Source organism: Polistes dominula, unplaced genomic scaffold (genome assembly GCF_049000335.1).
Source record: "Polistes dominula isolate Pdom_NZ unplaced genomic scaffold, Pdom_raw_medaka contig_23, whole genome shotgun sequence".
Taxonomy (NCBI): Eukaryota; Metazoa; Arthropoda; class Insecta; order Hymenoptera; family Vespidae; genus Polistes; species Polistes dominula.
The window spans coordinates 810061-831669 of NW_028300963.1; the positions used below are offsets into that span (position 1 = coordinate 810061).

Genomic DNA, 21609 nt, shown 5'->3' on the forward strand with positions numbered 1-21609 from the left:
TAGAGAAAATAATATTAATTTTAATTATGTACACCGTATATATAGATGTAGTTTTATTAACGGATATATTAAATACGTTCGTTCGATTAAAGATAAATAATAGTTGACTTTCCTTTTCTTTTAGTTCTTTGTTTCTTTCTTTCTTTTTGTTCATTTTTTTTTTTTTTTCGTTTTCTATTCCTATTACGTTAATTATTCTTCCTAGATAGAAATTAAACGGGACATAAGCTAAAAGAGCCGATCAGTCGCGTTAATCAGGAAATGCAATATCTTAATTAAGTATAACGAGGAGTATGCGCGTTGACACTGTTGACTACTCTTATGGACACAGGATCTGTCACTGTGTCCGTTGGACTAGATCTTTGAGGTTGATGAGGATAGCTCACTTCCATGTCTATTTCATCTAATTCTTCTTCTTCTTCTTCATGGGTGTCCGACTCTTCCTCCTCCTCCCCGTCACCCTCTTCCTCCTCCTCTTCTTCTTCTTCTTCCTCTGATCCTCTAAACTGCATGTACCATATAATTATCATGATTGTCAAGAAAAAAAGAAAAATAAATAAATAAATAAATAATAAAATACATATATTTGTTTGTGTGATCATTTTGCATTATAATGTAAATGATTAAATTTAAAAATCATTAATTTTTGTTTCATTCCTATCTTTTCCACTGTCGGTAAGTTGCCCCTATATGATGATAACTGTTCATATTTTTTGAATAACTGGTTATCTACTTACACATTATACAATACATAATTTTATACAACTTATAATATTATTAAAATTCGAAATAGTATAATAATAAAATCAATAATAAAATATTCAAATTACTAAAATAGATTCTTCCATTTTTTGTACAGTCAGTTAAATATGTCAAAACAAAACATATATAAATAACATTGCAAATCGTTGCAAATAAAACTTATGATCATTATGATTAGGAAATTATAAATATAGATATTATTATAAATATTAATATTTAACTAACATGTAGAAAACTAGAATGACAGTTTCTGGTTAATTCGGTATATGTTGTGTCAAAATAAAGTGAGGTTAACTTACATCACTGACAGTTTTCCCGATCGGTATATGATCGTATCCTTGAACCCGAACGTGTTCTCTCTGGAAAGAAAAAAATAGTTACTTCAGAATACAAAAATTATACAATCTAACAAATGAAATTAAATTATCTCAATTTACCCATGCTTGATGTTCTGCTTCTAAGGCAGCTACTTCAGATTCCTCGTCAATGGGACTGTCAGCATCAAACCACAAAGGATCCGTTGCTCTTGGTCTTAAACTTGGCCACAATGGTAAAATCGACATTACGAATTATTTTAATTTTAAACGAACAAAACTATAATAACGAAAAATAAATTTTATTCCGACAAATCGCACGATAAACAATGTCAACTAATCGATATATCGTTGTACACTCGTGGCGCCACCTTCATTTGCAAAAGAAAAGAAAACGGAAGAAAACTGTAATCTAGCGTTATCTAACGGTACTGTTAGTAACTAAAGGGTTATATATATATATATATATACTTATTTCATATATTTACTACTGCAAAAATAAAATATAGCATAAGTGATTATTAAACAAAAGATATTTTCTATGAAATAAATTAATTTCAATTAAATGCATTATTATGAATAATAAATAATAATTAATAACAACGAACATTATTAATTAATAATAATTAACTTATTGCTTATCGTCGGTATATATATTTATATATATATATATATATACCCCTTACTGTAAGTCGACAAACAAAATCCCATTCATAAAAATCGTACAACTATCTCCATCTAATGTCAGATTGAAATATCTACTATAACATTATGTCATGTGCATGCACCTGCAATTGAGTCACAGTGCACGTTCTCATTCCCTCTCTACTTCCTCTCTTTCTCACTCTCTCTCTCTCTGTCCTCTCTCTCTTTCCCTCTCTCCCTCTGTCCTCTCTCTCTCTGTGACTCGTTTTTCCTTCAGAATCAGAACGATGGCGACGAAGAATGGAGCAACGAACAGTTTGTTAGGGGATCTGCGAGTGCCTGTGCTAGGGCGTTAAAGCACGCTCTTCAACACGATTTCGCAGATCCGAGTTGGACACGAAGCCGAACAGTCGAACGAAGTGATTGTAACTTTTTCGCGTGTTTAAAGAAAATTCCGTTGCTATCTAAAAAACGAACGAAAGAAAATAACCTCTAATATTTTCTCGATCTCGATTAATTTGAAAGAAAAAGGGAGAAAGAAAAAATAAGAAAGAAAACGGTGAGTAACGAAAATAAAGAAGCAAAACAAAAAATATACAATTTTTCTCTTTCTACATTCTGACCTCCACAAAAATCAATATAGATAAATAGATAGATTTTTATCTTTTTCTCTCTCTCTCTCTCTCTTTCTTTCTTTTTTTTACTCTTACTCTCATTATCTGTCTCTGTCTTTCTAATAGTCTAATAGTAAAGTTGAATTTATTTCGTAACAAAATACCTCGATGTTCTTATTCTCCTCTTTAACAAACGTTTTAGTCACGTAATACGACCTCAACGTTAATCTCTTTTCCAAAACAAAATTCTCATTTGATATGTGTTCTCATTTATAAAATCGTTATATATGGAGAATCGCGAGTTGTCGCATTTTCTCTGCATCCTCGTGCACGTGTGTTTATGTACGTACATACATGTGTACTTTTAGTATACATACGCATATACACAATATGTACATACATAAATACATTAAATATCATGATATATTGTGATCTAAAAAAGAAATAAATATCTTATGAATCTTTTATATTTATCATATATAAAAAAAAAATAAAATAAAATAAATATTGCATCATCATTGCAATTTATTAATTAAAAAGTAAAAAAGATAACAAGATTGAAATGAATTAAATTAATAATAATTAACTTAGTGTACAGTAAAAACTTAATTGATTAAGATGTTATTTAAAATTTATTGCGTTTCGATATAACCGTATCCGTAAACAAGAAAGATAAAAAGAAAAAAGAGAGAAAAAGAAAATTGAATTGAAAGGAGGTGAACGTATCGTAAAATCTTCGTTTCATTATTGTCTCCCCCCACCAGCCCTCCCTTCACTTCTATCCCCTCTTTTAAATAAGATATTTTTTTCTTACTCACACTCCTACTATATTGCATTTCTTAAAACTTACAAAGTTTCAATCTCCAAACGCGGTCACTTTCTACACCAACTAACAGTATAACGAAATCTAGATCTGAAATTCTTTACTTTCTTTTTATTTCATTTGGTAACCATTTCTTATGAACAACAACAACTAAAAAACGAACCGTTAAAAATATTCGTGAACCCCCACCTTTATATACTATATATACTCATATTAATTTATAACGATTTGCTATAGTTGAACCAATTGACGCCAATATTGTCCGTACCCTACGACCAGTAATTTGTATTTCCTAAGTGCACTGAGACCGTTCATCTTTTATGTATACATATATATATATATATATATACCTATTGCATGTGTATAACATACATGTGTATAGTTGAATGTATGTTAAAACTACTTAATCGATACTCTTAAAACCTACTCTTGGATATTTTACATATAACTTTGTTTAAACAATAAAATACATTATATCTCTTTTCTATTCCAAAATTTCAAATAATTATAATATTTAATATCAAACAAATAAATTCATTTTTATATATGTATATATATATGTATATGTACAAGATAAATATTTATTCTTATTCTATTAGTACCATCAGTTACGTAAAACTATTTGCTAATGATGAACTGCCTCTAACTCGTTAATCGATTTTAATTTCTAATAAAAACGATTAATAATTTTTAATTAATCCATATATCTTAAATTTTTCTTCAAAAGTTCTTATTACCAACTTTCTCTCTTTCTCTCTCTATCCTTTGTTGTTCTCATTCTCATACATATACTCACGAGGAAAGGAAGTATTGGAATTTCAATATTAGAGATTCCTGTTGCGTGACAAATTACGATCGAGTTTATTTGAAGGGCCTTGGTAAAGTTCTTTTCCTTCTTCCTTGTACTTTCCCCCTTCCTGTTTTATCTTGGCTCCCTTTTTGAGGTTACGTTTCCACGTTTAATGATTCTCCTCCTTCTTCTTCAATATTTTGGGAAGTTTCTTTCCTAAAAAATAATATAAATATTAATTGTTTGTTTTATACAAATGGTATTTGAATAAATGCATGCTCATTGAATATTCCTAAAAAATTATTTATAAACTTGACTTTGTGTTACGATTATCCTTTACCTAAAGTCAAAATACGTTTATGTTAATACTAATTGTTTTGCCATAATTATTGTATTTACATTAAGTACAGATAAATATGTATTATCTATTTGTTTGTTTGACACTGAAAAGTAGTTTATTTTAAATAGATATTTTTTATTTTTTGATATACTTAGGCATTATTTGCATAAAGACTACTTTTTCCTGTTTTCATTTTTGTTAAACCACCAAACGATTCATTTATCAATGATTTCGATCTTCCGTGGTTTCCGGGATGAAATTAATATTGGCTTAGATAAAATTCAAATCTATTCTAAATAAATATTTTATAATAATAATAATTATAATAATAATAATAATCCTTCATATATAAATATACAATTCATTATTGGATAATTTATAAATGTTTTATCATTAATATTATATTTAAATGTAATCATTTCTATTCATCTAACTAGAAAAGTCATTGAAATAATAAATTTAATATATTTATTATATAATTAAAATAAATGTAAAGAAACATGTTACTTATTAATTTAGCATTGATAAAAAAAAAAAATGAATATAACAGAAAAAATAAGTATTTCATAAATTGGACACCATTTTATAATGGCAATATTAAATATAAAATATTAGCATGTAAATTACTCCAATTAAATTATAATTACTGGTTTTATAATTAAAGTATCAAATAATGAATGATAAAGTATTTATATAAATTGTATCTTGGTAATTATCACAAGAAATATATTATATACTGTTATGGTTATCGTATCGAGGTATGTACACCTAATTATCACCGGTGACTTTTTTCGATTTTCCTTTTTAACTTTAATTAACGTTAAGAAAACGTTTATGGAACAATAGAACTTTTGTCGTCGCTTTATTTTAATCATTCATAACCTAAAAAGATTTATTTTCATTATTCCAATAGAAAAAAATGTAAGAATCTTTATGTATTATTACTATTAGATGATTGGTTCGTCATTAACGATTGAAATTGAAGCGGGAAATTTGAATGCATATTAGTATCAGACTGTTTGAATAATTTCTAACTCTTTTGTTCTTTTTCAATAAACAATTTATCGAACGTTTACACTTTGCAAAGGCTGATCACACTGATAATTATATTTGTAAACGTAAACGTGATCGTATATGAAACAATATATCTTATAACGTTTAATCAATGGATAAAACAGAATGAGAGAGAGAGAGAGAGAGAGAAAGAGAGAAAGAGAGAAAAAAAAGATAAAACAAAAGTAGGCGTTATATCTTATACTTGGCATCGATTTAAAAAAAAAACTCCATTTGTATTAACTTTTATTTTTTAAATAAAAGTGAGATTGTTCGAAAAAAAAATAAAAAAAAAATTGTTCATGTTAGACTAAACATTTTTCTATAAACTATATCGTTACTGTTAAAAGTTATCATTTTTGTTTAGACTAAAAATAATGTTCTTTTATGTTTAAAATATTTATCCACGTTTTGTAATAATTCATTTCGAATGATAATTTGTCGGAAATAAACTCACGCCACTTTTAGTTCCTTTTTTATTTTTTTTTTTTTTTCATTAGAAACAATTTAACAAAAATGTTTATATTCAAAAAAGAAAAGAAAAACGTCAGAATAATTATGTCTTAAAAAAAATTACGTGTCTTTTAAAGTTATACATATTGATATGTATGTATGTATATAAATATTTGTCGTATCTTCTTTTAGATAACAATAAACTATTAAACAATGGTATCATTAACAAAAACGAAAAGAATTTCAAAACAGTTTACTTATTAACAATGTATCGTAAAATTGATAAAAACAAATACAACAGATACACGTTTGCAATTTGAACTGAAATATTTTAATATAATTTAAATGAGATATTAATGGGATAGTCATTCACATTTAACTTTCACTCTGCATGTATATTATTTCTTTTTAATTATGCCACTTTTATTTATACTAAATTCCTTCGTTTCGAGTAGAAACATTTTACAAATTTACTAAAAGCTATTCAAAATATTATATTTCGTTTGACAAATCAGTTTTATTGTCTATCACTGTATCTCCTTCTTTCTTCTTTTCTCATTTTGTTTCTTTTTTTCTTACTCCGAGAAGATTAATTACGAAAAAACCATATCTTATATGCTGATAAAAGAGGTAATAATAAAAATATCAAAATGATAGAAAGACAAACAAATTGCAAACAAAACTTGTGCATTATCTACATTTAAAAAAACAAAATGATGATAAATTCAACTATAATTACATTGATTTAACGTGAATTTAACGTAGTTGGTTCTTCAATGTTGCAATTACGTTTCGAGTAATACTTAAAGTAGTATTCTCTCTCTCTCTCTCTCTCTCTCTCTCTTTCCTTATATTCTTATTCCCTCTCCTTCTCCCTTTCTTTTTCTCTGCACCGTTCTCCCTCTCTCTCTCTCTCTTTTTCCTTATATTTTTGTCTTTCTCTTTCATTTTTACTATATATATGTATATCTCTTTCTCACTTTAGCATTAGAATGGAATGTTCGCTCTTACATCCGTGTAAAAAAGAAAAAGAAAAAGAAAAAGAAAAAATAATGAACACGACGTCGATCCTATCATCCGTAGATCTCCTTTAGAAAGTCTCCGCCAAGTTGGTTTTTTTTTATCGTAGCATTTCGTTCTGCTTGCACGAACTCACGCGAGTCATGAACCGTTCTTTCTATCTTAAAACTCCGTTTATACGAATATAAATTTACAATCTAGTTGGCTATTTATCTGAGAAAGAAACAGATCTTTTCTTCCCTGTTTCTTTTTTTTTCTTTTTCTGTTGCTGTTTTCCTTCTTTTTATAATTCTTACTTGTAAGTATTTATTTTTTATAAACGTTAGAAACAATTTTTTTGATAATCTTTTAAGTGCCATTTATAATGAGGGAGTGGTTTAATCGAAGAATAATTTCAAACAAGTGAAATAAATAATAATAATAATAATAATAATATAAATGAATGTTTCCTTTCTTTCTTTCTTTTTATAGATATTTGACGATTAAAGATGAATTCCTCGCACACAGCCCATATGTCCCATGGGAGTATGGATCATGGGAGTATGGATCATGGAAGTATGGATCAATCAAATATGCATCATGCCGATATGGATCATAGTGGTCACATGCAAAACTCAGCAGCTGGCTGCGATAATATGGGAATGCATGGTATGTCGGTACGTATTTATCATTAATCGTTAATGAGAAATATCAATTTTTGTCTTTGTTCATAAAGAAAATTGAATGTTTATGTTCAGATGGTTTTCCATGGTGGCTACTGCGAGACCATACTTTTTGAAACATGGAAAATAACATCGGTCGGTGGTTTAGTTGGTTCCATGATTGGTATAATGATTATGGCTACACTTTATGAAGGTTTAAAGTATTACCGGGAATATCTTTTCTGGAAAACTTATAGTTCCTTACAATATAGAAGCGTTACTGTACCTCAAGAGAAGAATGTTGTCGCTGAAGATAATAGAGTCGTACAGTGAGTTTCCAATTTCTATATACTTTTAATATATGAGTATAGATTAGTTATACGTTAAGTACGATATATAATACGTGAAATGAACGATATTTATTTAATTAGCTTTTATCCATTTTGCCCTTTTCTAGTATGGTCGGTGAGGTAATCCATAAACGGCCGTAAGTAAATATATTTTGACGGCCTGCTAAATTTTGATTTTTTATTTAGTTACAGTTTTTCATGTGATGTCTTTAGTGTACTGTAGCCAATAAATCTCATTACGATGGGCTCTCTTTTTCTCTCTCTCTCTCTCTCTCTATTTCTTTCTCTTATCTTCTATTTAAATAGTAATACCTTACGTCTTGACAATAGTACCTTCTTCATTAACAATTTGTGCACGATCAGTGTCTTGATAAATGTTGTCAATTGTTGAAAAAAATCTGGACAATGTAATCGAATACTTATTCTCTTTTATAAATTGTTGTTATTTCCCATTGTTACTTCTGCAACATATTTCCAGCATGACTATTCTTCAATATAGAATTCATTTCTATTTCATCCTAAAAAAAACCATTGAATATTTATTATTCAAATAAGTTATTCATATAAAACTTTGATTTTTGTTTATTCTTTTTGCAAGAGCTTCAATGGGTTTATATCGATGTATATTAATTCATTAATAAATGTTATAAATACTATTTTAAATGTATATATTTCACAGGCCCACAATGCTGTCATGGATGCATTGTTTCCAAACGTTCCTGCATATTATTCAAGTCATCCTTTCATACTTTTTAATGCTGATCTTCATGACATTCAACACCTGGCTCTGTATCGCCGTAGTTCTTGGTGCTACCATCGGTTACTTTCTTTTTGGATGGAAGAAATCTGTAATTGTGGATGTTACAGAACATTGTCATTAGTAATTAAATATAGTAGCATAAACCATTAATTCTATTGCTCCGTTATGTATATACTATTAGGTTGCATGTATGGTGATTCTTTTTACAAAAAAGAAAATATCCAAAGTTCATAACAAATAGAAGCGAAATAGAAGAAGACACGTACGATAACAATATAGTATGTTTGTGGTTCTATGCAAGAAAAAAAATCTTTTATCAATACTGAGAGTAAATTGTTGATTCTCAACTATAATATTTACACAGCTATAACTATTCCATAAATATATATATATATATATATATAGAATCACAAATGAACTACGATTGTACAATTATCTTACTTAATTGTATCCTATTGAATAGAGCTATGCACATATTCGCTGTTTATGCTGACGTGCAAATGGAACTTATTTGTAAAATAGAATTATAGAAATAATATATTTGTGATGATTAAAAATATGATAATTTTGCAGAAAGAAAATAAGGAGCTAGAATCTTAATCTTTTTATGTAAAATATATATTATGTATATAAATATTATATATATATATATAATATATATTGTTGTAAATATTATTAAAAACAAGAAAACATTTAAATAAGAAACTTATATGGATTGTATGGAAAATACTTTTTTCGATGCATGCATTTTTCCAACAATCATTTGACTATTTTTATTACTACTCTTTAATTGTTAAATTTTTGTTTAAGCGATAAACATGTAAAAAGACTATTACCATTTGTTACATTAATAATATTTTGAAAAGGGCATAAAGTATTGTATCGATGAGAACGCATGTATAAAACACAACCGTTTTAATGCAATTTTGTGAAGATTATTAAAAAGTTATTACTTTAAATTAATTAATTAATTAAATAATAATCTAATTTTTTAAGTGTACGAAGTGTATGAAGAAAATTTACTATATAAAAAAAAAAAAAATATTACAATAAAAGACATCTATTTCATATAATTTTTCAATTAAATTAAACATTCATTATAACTGTTTATTCTAAATTTTGTTTTTTATTTTTTTATTTTATTTGTCTAAAAAATAATTCTTTTTGTTATTCTATCACGATGGTAAGTAATATATAGTTTTTGTAATATGGATTTATGTGGATGACGATTAAAATTAATATTTCATATTTTATTATAAATTTATACGTTTCACATAGAGCTATACAAAAAGCACCAGCATGCATTTCGTGTACACGATTGTTGTTGATCTTATATTTTTGTTACTTAAGAACAATTTGTCGTACAATATATTCGTGTACTTTTCTGCAATAGCGCATAACACATTTCTAAAGCTTTAAAGTAGAATTCTATTGCTTTAAGAACTTATCAGATATGTACACACTCATCCAAAAAGCTTTCTTTTTACCTCGCACATTATCATTATCATTATTATTATTATTATTATTATTATTATTATTATTATTATTTTCATAGGAAAATTGTCAAACAGTTAGCGCAAAATATTCTGTACTTCTCATACAAATGTTAATTTTATATGTATACATATACATATAAATGTAAACATTATGATATATCTGAGGTTTCTTCAAACAAACGGTGTCAGTATATTATTTGTATGAAAATAAAAAAATAATAGACACTGATGTATGATAGTGAACCTCTTTCACGTGATTATGAATGTACATTCTAAAAACACTGAGAAATACTTGACTCTTCTGCCAAGAAATGTGCATCGATATTATTGTACAACAATTCAAATATTTCTATTGCACAAATCAAATACAAAATAAATATTTGCAACTTTTATATAAAGTTTCAAATGACTTATGTTTATTTAACATTTTGTTCTAATTTTCGTAGATAAAATAAGCTGTCACAGCTTAGCTGAAAAAATCTCAGACATTCTGTATATAATAGATTGATAATTTAAAGGAATATATCATAAATAGAAATATAGTTATCATACTGTTCTTAATTTTATACTGCACTGATAAGGCAAATTTACGTTACAAAGCTTAATTATAATCTTTTTATATGTTGTATGTCTGTCTTACGTAATAAAACAATTCATTATTATTATTATCGTTATTTTTATAATAATCATTAATTATTATTCTTATTGTTATTAGTATTATTTATTACTATATTTATCACAAGCTGATGATGTGTATAACACTTAAAATACTGTAGATAGCTTAAGATCTGTGTAAAGCACATTTTGAAATATTATTAATTGTTCTTTCTCTTTTGTTTCTTTTTTTTCTTGTTCTCTTTCTCTTTCTTTTTCTTTTTCTTTTTCAATATTCTAGCAATACGTATCTTATACGTGAATTATTTTTTAATAATTTGTATGTAAGATACTCAATGATATACGGAGCACGTACTATAATAATAGCAAATTAAAACTAACAGTCCTGTTAATAAGATTTGTGCATAAACTTTAATAACATAAATATTTTTCTTAAGAGAACATCTAAAAAATTGTTATATATAACACACAAGAAACATTATACTGAAATATTTGATCATCGTGGATTTATTTCCAGCTTATTTGAAATATTGGCCTCGTAATTAACAACCGAGTATGGAAGGCTGGGCAAGATTCTCTTCATATTATTTTGTTAGACCTAGAAGAAAAAGCACGAGAGGTATAAGGAATGTGTGTTTTAATAACGTATTAAATTTAATTTAAAAAAATAAAAAAATAATAATTTTTTCTTTTAAATGTATAATTACCTAGATAGATATAATTAAAAAGAATCTTTGTTTAATTATCGAATAAAGTGCTATAAAATGAATTTTGCTATTGTGGAAGAACATTAAAAAACTAAATAATAAATGGACTATGTCAATCGATGAAATCAAAGGAAAATAATAATCTATCTCTTACATTATTTGGTACAATGTCCTTATACATCCTAAATATAGTTTAAACACCATTTTAGGAATTAGTTCAATTTGAGACGCATTATGTTCCTTCCAATTGTAAAGAAACTCTAAAGTGTTCCTTCCAAAAATGTTGATTCGTATCATAAATATTTCTTATCATGTCTATATCTTCATAAGAACCCATTTCAGTTAGCTGGTCACAAATGTAGATCTTTGGAGGGAAAATGTTTCATGCATTATTTCATTGAAAAAACAAAAGAATAATTAACATTTTAATCTTTCACCTACTCAGCACTGGAAACAGGCATACAGCAACTGGAACGTTGTGGAGACAGTTGTTTGGAAAGGTCGACGGTATCTTCAACTATCGGATGTTCTAATTTAGCTTCCAGTCGTGCCCATGCAGCAACAGCTGCTGCAAAAGCTGCTTCTACATTAGTTGCATCCTTCGCAGATGTTTCTACCAGTGGTGGATCCCCATTTTCTGCACACCATGCTTTAGCTTCTTCTGTAGTTACTTGTTTCTCCGATTCCAAAACATCCACCTGACAAAAACAACATTTTTGGTTAGACAAATGATCCTTTTGTTTCTTTGATGCAATACAAACCTTATTTCCCACAACTATAAATGGAAATGTAGATGCTTCTTCGACATCCGCATAATAAAGAAACTCTGATCTCCACAGAGCTAAATTCTTAAAACTTGTTTTATCATCAACAGCATAAGTTAAAAGACAAATATCAGAACCTCTATAAAACGGAGTTCTCAAAGTCTTGAATCTTTCTTGTCCTGCTGTATCCCATATTTGTAAAGTATAAGATTCGCCATTGATTTCTATATCCTTGTTTAAAAATTCTACACCGATGGTATAAAAATTGTGTTCGTCAAAGTGATTGGAAACAAATCTGTTCATAAGACAAGACTTTCCAACTCCACCGTCACCCAAAATCACTACTTTCAAAAGTGTTGATCTTGTTGAATTACGGTTGTGTATGTTCCCACTTCTAAGCGTATCCACTGTCATTGCATTGTTTCCAGACATTTTACAAATATATTTCAATCTTTTTCTTATCTTTAAATCAGCTTATACGAAGTTGATACAAATTGGTCAAAATTTTCAGTGTCTTCTTTTCAGATCAAAAAGAAATGATTTCTAGATATATATATTGTTGTATATATATATATATATCTTAGATAAACCAAATTAGTTAATTCGAACATCCAGGTACACGATAATTTAAAATAGTAATTATCTTATTTCTAACAGATAATATTATTAATAATTCGGCATGTTGTTCTTTCGTTATTCATTTAAAAGCAAATAAATAGCATAGTAACACGCACGCATATACACATACGCATACACATAGAATTTTTCACTTGACGACAAGCATAACCTTCTTTTCGATGCTTTCAATAATCGATATATAGTAATTATTTGATATATCTTTCTTCGATGCGTATAGATTTATGAAGTTTCAATAATATGATCATTTATTTAATAATAATTCATAGTTCAATCACAGAATTTTTTGATATATATAAACCAGCTTGAATCCTTTTTGTGTATGTGTATATTGTATTGCGAATATTAATTATTATACATAAGAAATGTATATTTGTCGTTTCTCGTAGATAGAAATAACTAAATCACAAAAACTCATTAAACAACGTACGTTAATTCAGATCTTTGTTTCAAAACTTTTGTACCGATAATAAATTATTTTTACATACTATTCACTAGTCCCGTCCATCTTTAAATAACGCAAAGCATTTGACACTTTGCAGACGACAAAAAGGAACGCCCATGTTGGATTCTCTATGACTAAATCCAATATGGCCGCCTCAGAATTATAAATACTGTTTTTTACCGGTAACTATAGAACTTACAGAAGGACGAATTATTACGAAATTTAAATCTAAGCTATGAGAAACTAAATCTAAGTGATACAAAATTAATTTATTATAATGAACAATCTTTCTTTCTTTTCTTTTCCTTGTTTTTTACTTTTCGTTTCTTTCTCGTGCAAATCTGTAATATATATCGTGCTGCTTGTAATCTAACAAATAATTATTTCTATTATGAACGCTAATATTATAAACTATAAAAACTATGAAAAAATTAGGTCTCTTCTCTATGAGCATTTATATAAAAATAAATTGAGCGGGCTATTTAAATTTTACATTAGCGTACATGTGCGTTTGACGTCAATGCGCAGGCGCATCGTGTTTACACATATGTCTTATGAATTTTTATATTTATTGTAAGATTGTAAGAATAGGTTGGTATCATTGTTCATACTTTTTGGGTAGATATGTTTTACAATGTTATAAATATTTGAAATAATTGTTGTTCATGCCGAATTAACGCATATATTTTTTTAAAAGTGTTGTTTTTATATATTATATCGAATCCAGTGAAAAAATGATTAAATAGTTGGTGAACAAAAAATTGAACTATGCAAGTAATTCATTAATTATTTTGATATATTTTCTATATATTCAGTGATTTATATATATTTATATACACACACATCTACATAAAAGGTAAAAAAAATATAAAATTATATAAATAATATTGTATCCAAAGATAAAAACAAAAATATTTATATAAATATTTTTCATTTTGTATGCATAGTAAGATTACATAACCTAATTTGATACAAAGTTGTTTACATGCATAACCTTCTTTAATAACATTTCATATAAATAATGCAATTATATAATTTATTTTCATATAAAAATACACTACTATTTTAATTAAGTAATAGTAATTATATTTTTATATCATTGGTCTTGACTTTTATAAAAGATATTTTATAAATTTGTAGATAAATTTCATCCAAAAAAATGGCAAATCTTCCACCAAATACCGGGCAACAATATTTTTGGAATTCTGGTGTAACACAAATGCAAAGTGCAGGATATTATCCTGTTATGCCATCAACTTTTCCTCCACCAAATTTTAGTCAACCACCACCGAATTTTCCACCAGCTAATTTTAATCAACCTCCACCGTCTTATAATATGCCAGTTCCTGCAGCAATACCAGATGACAAGTCAGCTAATCAATTTATGTCATTTCATAGCATTCCTCCAACGTATCAGGATAATACTGGTACCACGTATAATACAGATGATTCGTATTCAAATCAAACAACGATGCAATGTAATAAAAATTATTATCAGTCTTCTTCGTTCTCTCAATCAGAAAACTTTACTACAGAGAATTATAATTCCAACTGGAATTCAAGAAATGTATATCCTGATAATTTTAACAATGAATGGAATAGTAATAGCTCGTCAAGTTGGTCAACAATGCAAAATAATCCTACTACGTCTTGGTCTGAAGTTAATAGATTGCAAAAGGATAATCAAATGATTATGAAAAGTTCACAAAAGAATAAACCGTCCGAATGGAGATATAACAACATGGAATCATCTCGAAATCATACGAGTAGCAGAAAACGTTCTAAAAGTCCTGAAACTAGATCTAGATCTAGTAGATCGCCACGCAGATCAAGATATGATGATCAAAGAGATAAATATAAATATAAACGAGATAATAGATCGAGTTCAAGAGATTATTCGCATGATGATGGAGATTCGAAACGAAGGGGTTCGTATAGAAGATATGGCAGTCATGTATCGTCCTCTGAAAGATCTTATACGAGTAGTAGAAGCAGAAGAAGATCAAGATCTCCAGAGTATCGATCCTCAAAAACAATTAGTCCAAATAGTAGAAGTAGTTCGATGTTAAAATCAAAATGTCCAACTGAACGAGAATTATTATTAGAAAAATATAGGTAAGTAAATAGTAATTAAATGTATAAGTATGAGAAAGAACAAATTTATATATAAGTTTTTTTAAATAGGCGTAATTACTGCGCGACCAGCAAAGATATGGAAAGAAAAATGGATGAATTGTCGGCTATGGGTCCGGAAGGTATAATGGAAAATGAACGTAAAATTTGGACCCGTACTGCACCAGCTGACTTGTATTACACGAGAGATGAAATTAATCCAAAGATAATGAAGGGTACGCAGAAGTTGCGTGATTTATGTGATTTGTTTAAAAATATCCTTATAGATAGAGCAGCTGCTGCACGTGCACTACAAGTATGTTAAATAAATTTGAATATGTTAAATAAATTATTATTAAATGTAGTCAAGATAACTTATACTATTATTTTTGAAGCCTCCATATGAGCCACCACCAAGGAAAACTAAAGCTCGTTTGTGCAAGCATAAATCAGAAGCTTGTAGCAGTTCATCATCAGACAGTGATAGCTCTATAGATGAGGATGACAGAACAATGGAAGAATTAATGACTAAGAAACAACATCCTCAAAGATTACATCCTGAAATGTGGTTTAATGATCCTGGAGAGGTAACGTTTAATGAATTTTATAAATGAAAATAAAAATAATAACTTTTTATCATTTGTATTATTTTTATTTATACGAAAAACTTTGTATTGTTATATAGATGAATGATGGACCATTGTGTAGATGCAGTGCCAAATCACGAAGATCTGGTATAAGACACGGAATTTATGCCGGCGAAGGTGCAATAAATAAATGCAATCTTAATTCAAATAATGCTGATAAGTTGTATCACTATAGAATAACAATCAGTCCTCCAACTAATTTTCTAACTAAAACGCCAACAATTATCAAGCATGACGAGCATGAATTTATATTTGAAGGATTTTCTATGTTATCACATTTTCCTCTTGTTAAATTGCCAACGTGCAAAGTAATAAGATTTAACATAGAATACACAATTCTTTATATAGATGAAAAGCTACCTGAAAACTTTACTATACAAGAGTTAGATTATTTTCGTAAGTATATTGAATAATAATATCTGTAATTATAAATATTTGTTTAATATTATTGCCATAATGTGTACATTTTTTATTTTATTTTAGAAACATATTTATTCAGAGAAATATTAGAGCTTGTAGATTTCGATTTACAAGCTGCCCAAGATAAATCTGGCTGTGGACAATTTCATTTTATGCCAAGATTTGTACGTGACTTAGCAGATAACGGACAAGAAATTTTATCCATGAATGAGGTTTTAAACTATTTAATAAAAAGTAGTACTCTTTTAATAGAACCAGAAGATCTACCTAGATTAATTGAAATGCCACAATATAAGTGGCAAAATTTTGCTGATGAAGTTAAAGGGATGGTTGTAACGTATCCTGGAAAGAAACCTTGTAGCGTTCGTGTTGATCAACTGGACAGAAATCAAGTCGATCAACCACCAGGAGTTATCGCTTATCCTGAAATTGTACATTTTGGTATAAGACCGCCACAGCTCAGTTATGCTGGAAATGCAGAGTAAGTTTATTTACTTGATGAATTATTTTTCTAATAATTTTATTAAAATCTCCTTGTATTATTCGTCTACTATTTATTTCCATTTTAGTTATCAAAAAGCATGGAGAGATTATGTCAAATTTCGTCATTTGTTAGTTAATATGCCCAAACCATCTTTCGAGGATAAAAGAAAACTCGAAGCAAAAGAGAATAAATTGCAAGAATTGAGAACGCAGAGTAAAATGAAACGTAACGTTACAGTCGATGTAAGCTCAGAAGGATTTTATAGAACAGGAATTATGTGTGACATAGTACAACACGCAATGTTAATACCTGTACTTGTATGTCACTTAAGATTTCATAAATCTTTGGATAATCTAGAACGTACATTGGGTTATGAATTTAACAATAGATACCTTCTTCAACTTGCATTAACGCATCCCAGTTATCGAGAAAACTTTGGCACAAATCCAGATCACGCTAGAAATTCATTAACCAATTGTGGAATAAGACAGCCAGAATATGGTGATCGTCGAATACATTACATGAATACACGTAAACGCGGTATAAATACGTTAATTAACATAATGTCAAGATTTGGAGCTAGACGAGAAACAGAATCTTCCATAGCTCATAACGAAAGATTAGAATTTCTTGGAGATGCAGTCGTCGAATTTCTCACATCCATTCATCTTTTCCACATGTTTCCTGATTTAGAAGAAGGTGGATTAGCTACGTACAGAGCAGCAATTGTACAGAATCAGCATCTTGCTGTTTTGGCAAAAAAACTTAATTTAGAAGAATATATGCTTTACGCGCATGGCAGCGATTTATGCCATGATTTAGAATTAAGACATGCTATGGCGAACTGTTTTGAAGCACTTATGGGTTCATTATTCCTTGATGGAGGAATAGAAGTAGCTGATAGAATCTTTGGTGAAACTCTCTTTAAGGATGAAGAAGATCTTGCCAAAATTTGGGTGAATTATCCTAAACATCCTTTACAGGAGCAAGAACCGACAGGTGATAGACAATGGATTCAAAGCTTTGAATTACTACAGGTATAATAAAGTAATAAATGTATATAAAATAATGATATTATTTACTAATTATTAATAAGAATTATTTATGTTATTAGAAACTAACAAAGTTTGAAGAATCCATTGGTATAGAATTCAGTCATATTCGTCTTTTAGCAAGAGCATTTACCGATCGTAGTATAGGATATACTAATTTGACTCTTGGTTCAAATCAACGTTTAGAATTTCTAGGAGATACAGTTCTTCAACTTATAGTTTCGGAATACTTATATAAATTTTTTCCCGAACATCATGAAGGACATTTATCTGTAAGTATTTTATACATTTATATCTATTTAAACTTATTCAACGATTCATTAATTATTTAAAAAAATTATTTTTAACAGCTATTAAGAAGTTCGCTTGTAAATAACAAAACGCAAGCAGTTGTGTGTGATGATCTAGGAATGACGAAGTACGCTCTTTACGGAAATCCAAAAGCTGAGTTGAAAACTAAAGATAGAGCAGATTTATTAGAAGCTTTCTTAGGGGCCTTGTACGTTGACAAAGGTTTAGAATATTGTCATGTTTTCTGCGATGTCTGCTTCTTTCCACGATTACAAGATTTTATTATGAATCAAGATTGGAATGATCCCAAGAGTAAATTACAACAATGTTGTTTAACTTTAAGAACGATGGACGGTGGCGAGCCAGATATACCAGTATACAAGTAAATACGAATGAATATAAAGAATTTAAATTCTATCTCTCTATAATTTTTGTTTTCTATTAATTATATTAAAATTCTTACAGAGTAATCGAATGCAAGGGACCAACAAATACAAGAGTTTATACAGTTGCTGTTTATTTCCAAGGAAAAAGATTAGCCAAAGCATCAGGACATAGTATTCAAGAAGCAGAAATGAATTCTGCCAAAGAAGCTCTTGAAAAAAGTCAAAATCTGTTTCCACAGTTAGATCATCAAAAGAGAGTAATAGCGAAAAGTATGAAGATGCAACAATGGCCAAATAAACACAAAATGAAAGATAAATTTACAAAATTTAGCGATAGATCAGACGATTCAGATTCCAGCCAACATCGTAAAAAAATTAAAACATAAGATCTGTGATATGTTAATTTATTTTGATCGAAAAAGAACATTTTATCGTTATAATTACGTTATTATAAAACATTAACAGAGAATCTACGAAATTCTTATCACTTTCTGAAATATTTTTTGTTTTTTAATCATGTTTATAATTAACAACTGATTATTAGTTGTTTATTGAAAATAAATATAAATATTCTAAGTTTATGGGGATCTTTGAATAAGAAAAGTAATTAAAAAATATGTGAATTATGATTTTCCGATAGAAGAAGTGTAGAAGCCTATTAAGTATTAAAAAATATAATCGATGATGTTTATTATATATAAAGAATTTTTTTTATATCAACATCATTCCACCACAACATTGATGCTACTCTCTGAAGTCAACACTGCATGGTATTGCAAAATGGTAATTGATCCATGTTCTAACTATGCTTATGTCGTTTAACTTTAGTGATCGAATGAAAACTAGTTTTTTCAATGAGGCAAAATTATTGACATAAATAGTTATATATACAGAATATATACACGTGTATTTATTTAAACAAAATTTATTCATTATTTTCTATCAAAGTGGGACTAGTTTGTTCTATCAAATAATCATTTTCTTTTAATATTTTTCTACATACTCTCATATTATCTAAAATAGAATACATATCCCACTTTTTAGATAACAGTGCATGTTGTAGATCAAATAATCCATATTTGAAACATTGTACTTGTGTACAAGTAGCTGTAGAACGAACTTCCATACCCAGATCATGAACTAACGTCTTTAAATATTGTTCGTACTCATTGATACAGACAATTTCTACAAATAATATATATGTATTTAAATCTTATTTGATTAACAAATTGCATGCAATATATGAGTTTGTTTAATTATTTTAATTTAATAATTTAATCTTACCAAGCGTAAATTCTGGTGGTTGGAAATCTATACATTTTATTTCATATAATACAGGAATACTAGAATCAGCTGGCCTAATCAAACCTTGTACTGCTAATTCATATGCTTCTTGACTTTGGATATCGACTCCACATAATCTGAAATATTCATTCAAATCATATATATTAACTATATTTTTCACACTTCACACACACGATTTTAAAGATTTATATAAATATACAAATGACTACTTACTCGAACATTTTTCTTTGATGAGAAGATTGCATCGAGGCACATATTCTATCAATGTGAAATCTTTGTACATGTTTGTATGTAGATTTTTCAACTATTTTACCGGTTTTAAATTGATTATCAGTTGCCTGTCCTAAGATACCTTTGAGTCTGTAAAACCGTGCTGGTTTAGAGGCTCTAATTTTGTGAATCAACGAATTACCTTTGTTGATACCGCATACTAAAACACCACAACTATCTGGCTTTAAAATATTAGCAACAGTAAGTGTAATATCTCTTTCTTGATAACGTGGTCCTACAATTAATGGATCGTCTCCATAATTAGGACGAACAGTAACACTCATAGTTTCATTTGTATTTCCTTCAATTACAACGTAATCAGTAGGCGGCCTAACAATCATTTCATTTAAGTCTATGCAAAAAAATATTATTATTCGTAAATAAATGAAATAATTAACGTTAGATTTGTAATTAATAATATATTTACCTTTACATATATTTTTTATTAGAGTTTCTCGTACACTTAAAAAATGTAATAATGCTGGTTTATATATAACAAATACACCATTCAATAAATTCCAACCTATGCTTGCTTTGCATGGTACAACAGAACTCATAGACATTATTTTAACTTGTAATATTAATTATGTTTTATTATAAATATCTTTATAATAATTAATATTAATTATTCTCGCGTAATAATAACCAAATTAAATGTTTATAAATTTCAGGTTATGATTGTTCAGTACCAAAATTGACCATCTGATGTCGCTACCTGTTTCGAAGTGACATCTAATAAGAAATATGATTTTGAAGGTTAGTAAGTGCATATTCCAGCTTTATGTTAACCGGCCTTTGCAATTAAGTATGTTAAAATTTTATTTAAAAAATAATAATTTTTAATTTATATATTAAAAAATACTTTAAACTTTGTTCTAAATGTTTTGACAAGATTTGAAAAGTTTAGACAAGTTTTTCTTTTTGATATACAGTAATAAATGCAATTCAAATAACTTGCATAACTCGTTTTTTTTTCTAGGTGTTCCTATTAATAGCCAATGGTTTTCCACGAAGATGTCTAAATATCTTAGTGAAGTGCCTGAAGTAGATATCGATGGAAAGGGAGTTTTTAAATATATGTTATTAAATATTCATGATAAAGCCACCGATGACTACAAACCAGTTGTTAGAGGTTATCTCAGTGCAGCATGGCATGGTAAGTCACTATTGTATTTGACAATTGCATATTCATCTATCAATATAATAAAATGTTAACGTCATAAATAATAATTAAATATTACAATAGTTTTGATAACGCTCATGGGGGATTTTATGTATCGTAGAATCATTCATGATTTTAGGTTAATTTATTTATTATTTACTTCCCTTATATTTCTGTTGACGTATACTTCTTATTTATTGCATGGATGAAAATAAAAACCATAGTTACACAACAAATTATACATTTGTATGA

At 28.1% G+C, this 21609-nt stretch overlaps 6 protein-coding genes and 1 long non-coding RNA gene across 13 annotated transcripts in view; 3 read left to right on the forward strand and 4 right to left on the reverse strand.

The window, feature by feature from the left end:
• Positions 1–1447, reverse strand: LOC107069714 (uncharacterized). The gene is made up of 3 exons (XM_015327243.2): positions 1200–1447; positions 1062–1121; positions 1–506 (listed from the first exon to the last, which is right to left on the reverse strand). The coding sequence occupies exons 1-3, from the start codon at positions 1323–1325 to the stop codon at positions 276–278; spliced, it is 417 nt and encodes a 138-aa protein (XP_015182729.1). The 5' UTR covers positions 1326–1447; the 3' UTR covers positions 1–275.
• A 377-nt stretch (positions 1448–1824) lies between these two features.
• Ctr1A (Copper transporter 1A) lies at positions 1825–8638 on the forward strand. Its single transcript, XM_089172637.1, has 5 exons — positions 1825–2280; positions 7286–7470; positions 7552–7784; positions 7887–7942; positions 8485–8638. The coding sequence occupies exons 2-4, from the start codon at positions 7303–7305 to the stop codon at positions 7927–7929; spliced, it is 444 nt and encodes a 147-aa protein (XP_089028763.1). The 5' UTR covers positions 1825–2280; positions 7286–7302; the 3' UTR covers positions 7930–7942; positions 8485–8638.
• On the reverse strand, positions 2287–7275 carry LOC149032499 (uncharacterized). Of its 3 annotated transcripts, none has more exons than XR_016176607.1 (4): positions 5234–7275; positions 4936–5170; positions 3955–4164; positions 2287–2768 (listed from the first exon to the last, which is right to left on the reverse strand). It is a non-coding gene; the product is annotated as an uncharacterized LOC149032499 (long non-coding RNA). The 3 variants fall into 3 exon arrangements; XR_016176608.1 differs by lacking the exon at positions 5234–7275 and adding an exon at positions 4289–4580 and having other exon boundaries at positions 5026–5226; XR_016176606.1 differs by lacking the exon at positions 5234–7275 and having other exon boundaries at positions 4936–5226.
• Rab9 (RAS oncogene family member Rab9) lies at positions 8052–13370 on the reverse strand. Of its 3 annotated transcripts, XR_016176605.1 has the most exons (4): positions 12145–13369; positions 11825–12081; positions 11538–11747; positions 9795–11274 (listed from the first exon to the last, which is right to left on the reverse strand). XR_016176605.1 is itself a non-coding variant. In XM_089172636.1 (3 exons), the coding sequence occupies exons 1-3, from the start codon at positions 12577–12579 to the stop codon at positions 8558–8560; spliced, it is 786 nt and encodes a 261-aa protein (XP_089028762.1). In that variant the 5' UTR covers positions 12580–13370; the 3' UTR covers positions 8052–8557. The 3 variants fall into 3 exon arrangements, 2 of the variants coding, with proteins under 2 accessions (XP_089028762.1, XP_015182743.1); XM_089172636.1 differs by lacking the exons at positions 9795–11274; positions 11538–11747 and adding an exon at positions 8052–8651 and having other exon boundaries at positions 12145–13370; XM_015327257.2 differs by lacking the exon at positions 11538–11747 and having other exon boundaries at positions 12145–13370.
• A 426-nt stretch (positions 13371–13796) lies between these two features.
• On the forward strand, positions 13797–19340 carry drosha (ribonuclease 3 drosha). The gene is made up of 10 exons (XM_015327258.2): positions 13797–14084; positions 14369–15343; positions 15413–15656; positions 15736–15927; positions 16026–16383; positions 16471–16888; positions 16977–17928; positions 18006–18215; positions 18294–18616; positions 18700–19340. The coding sequence occupies exons 2-10, from the start codon at positions 14388–14390 to the stop codon at positions 19004–19006; spliced, it is 3960 nt and encodes a 1319-aa protein (XP_015182744.2). The 5' UTR covers positions 13797–14084; positions 14369–14387; the 3' UTR covers positions 19007–19340.
• A 189-nt stretch (positions 19341–19529) lies between these two features.
• LOC107069723 (pseudouridylate synthase TRUB2, mitochondrial) lies at positions 19530–20781 on the reverse strand. The gene is made up of 4 exons (XM_015327264.2): positions 20623–20781; positions 20139–20547; positions 19905–20041; positions 19530–19805 (listed from the first exon to the last, which is right to left on the reverse strand). The coding sequence occupies exons 1-4, from the start codon at positions 20756–20758 to the stop codon at positions 19546–19548; spliced, it is 942 nt and encodes a 313-aa protein (XP_015182750.1). The 5' UTR covers positions 20759–20781; the 3' UTR covers positions 19530–19545.
• A 104-nt stretch (positions 20782–20885) lies between these two features.
• The window catches only part of LOC107069725 (14 kDa phosphohistidine phosphatase), a 43929-nt gene continuing 43205 nt past the window's right edge, over positions 20886–21609 (forward strand). For 2 of the 3 annotated variants that reach the window (XM_015327267.2, XM_015327268.2), the window contains exons 1-2: positions 20886–21000; positions 21175–21351. In XM_015327267.2, coding sequence (XP_015182753.1) covers positions 20940–21000; positions 21175–21351 — 238 coding nt within the window. In that variant the 5' untranslated portion in view covers positions 20886–20939. The remainder of the gene's footprint in view (positions 21001–21174; positions 21352–21609) is intronic. The other variant, XM_015327266.2, reaches the window with a different exon arrangement.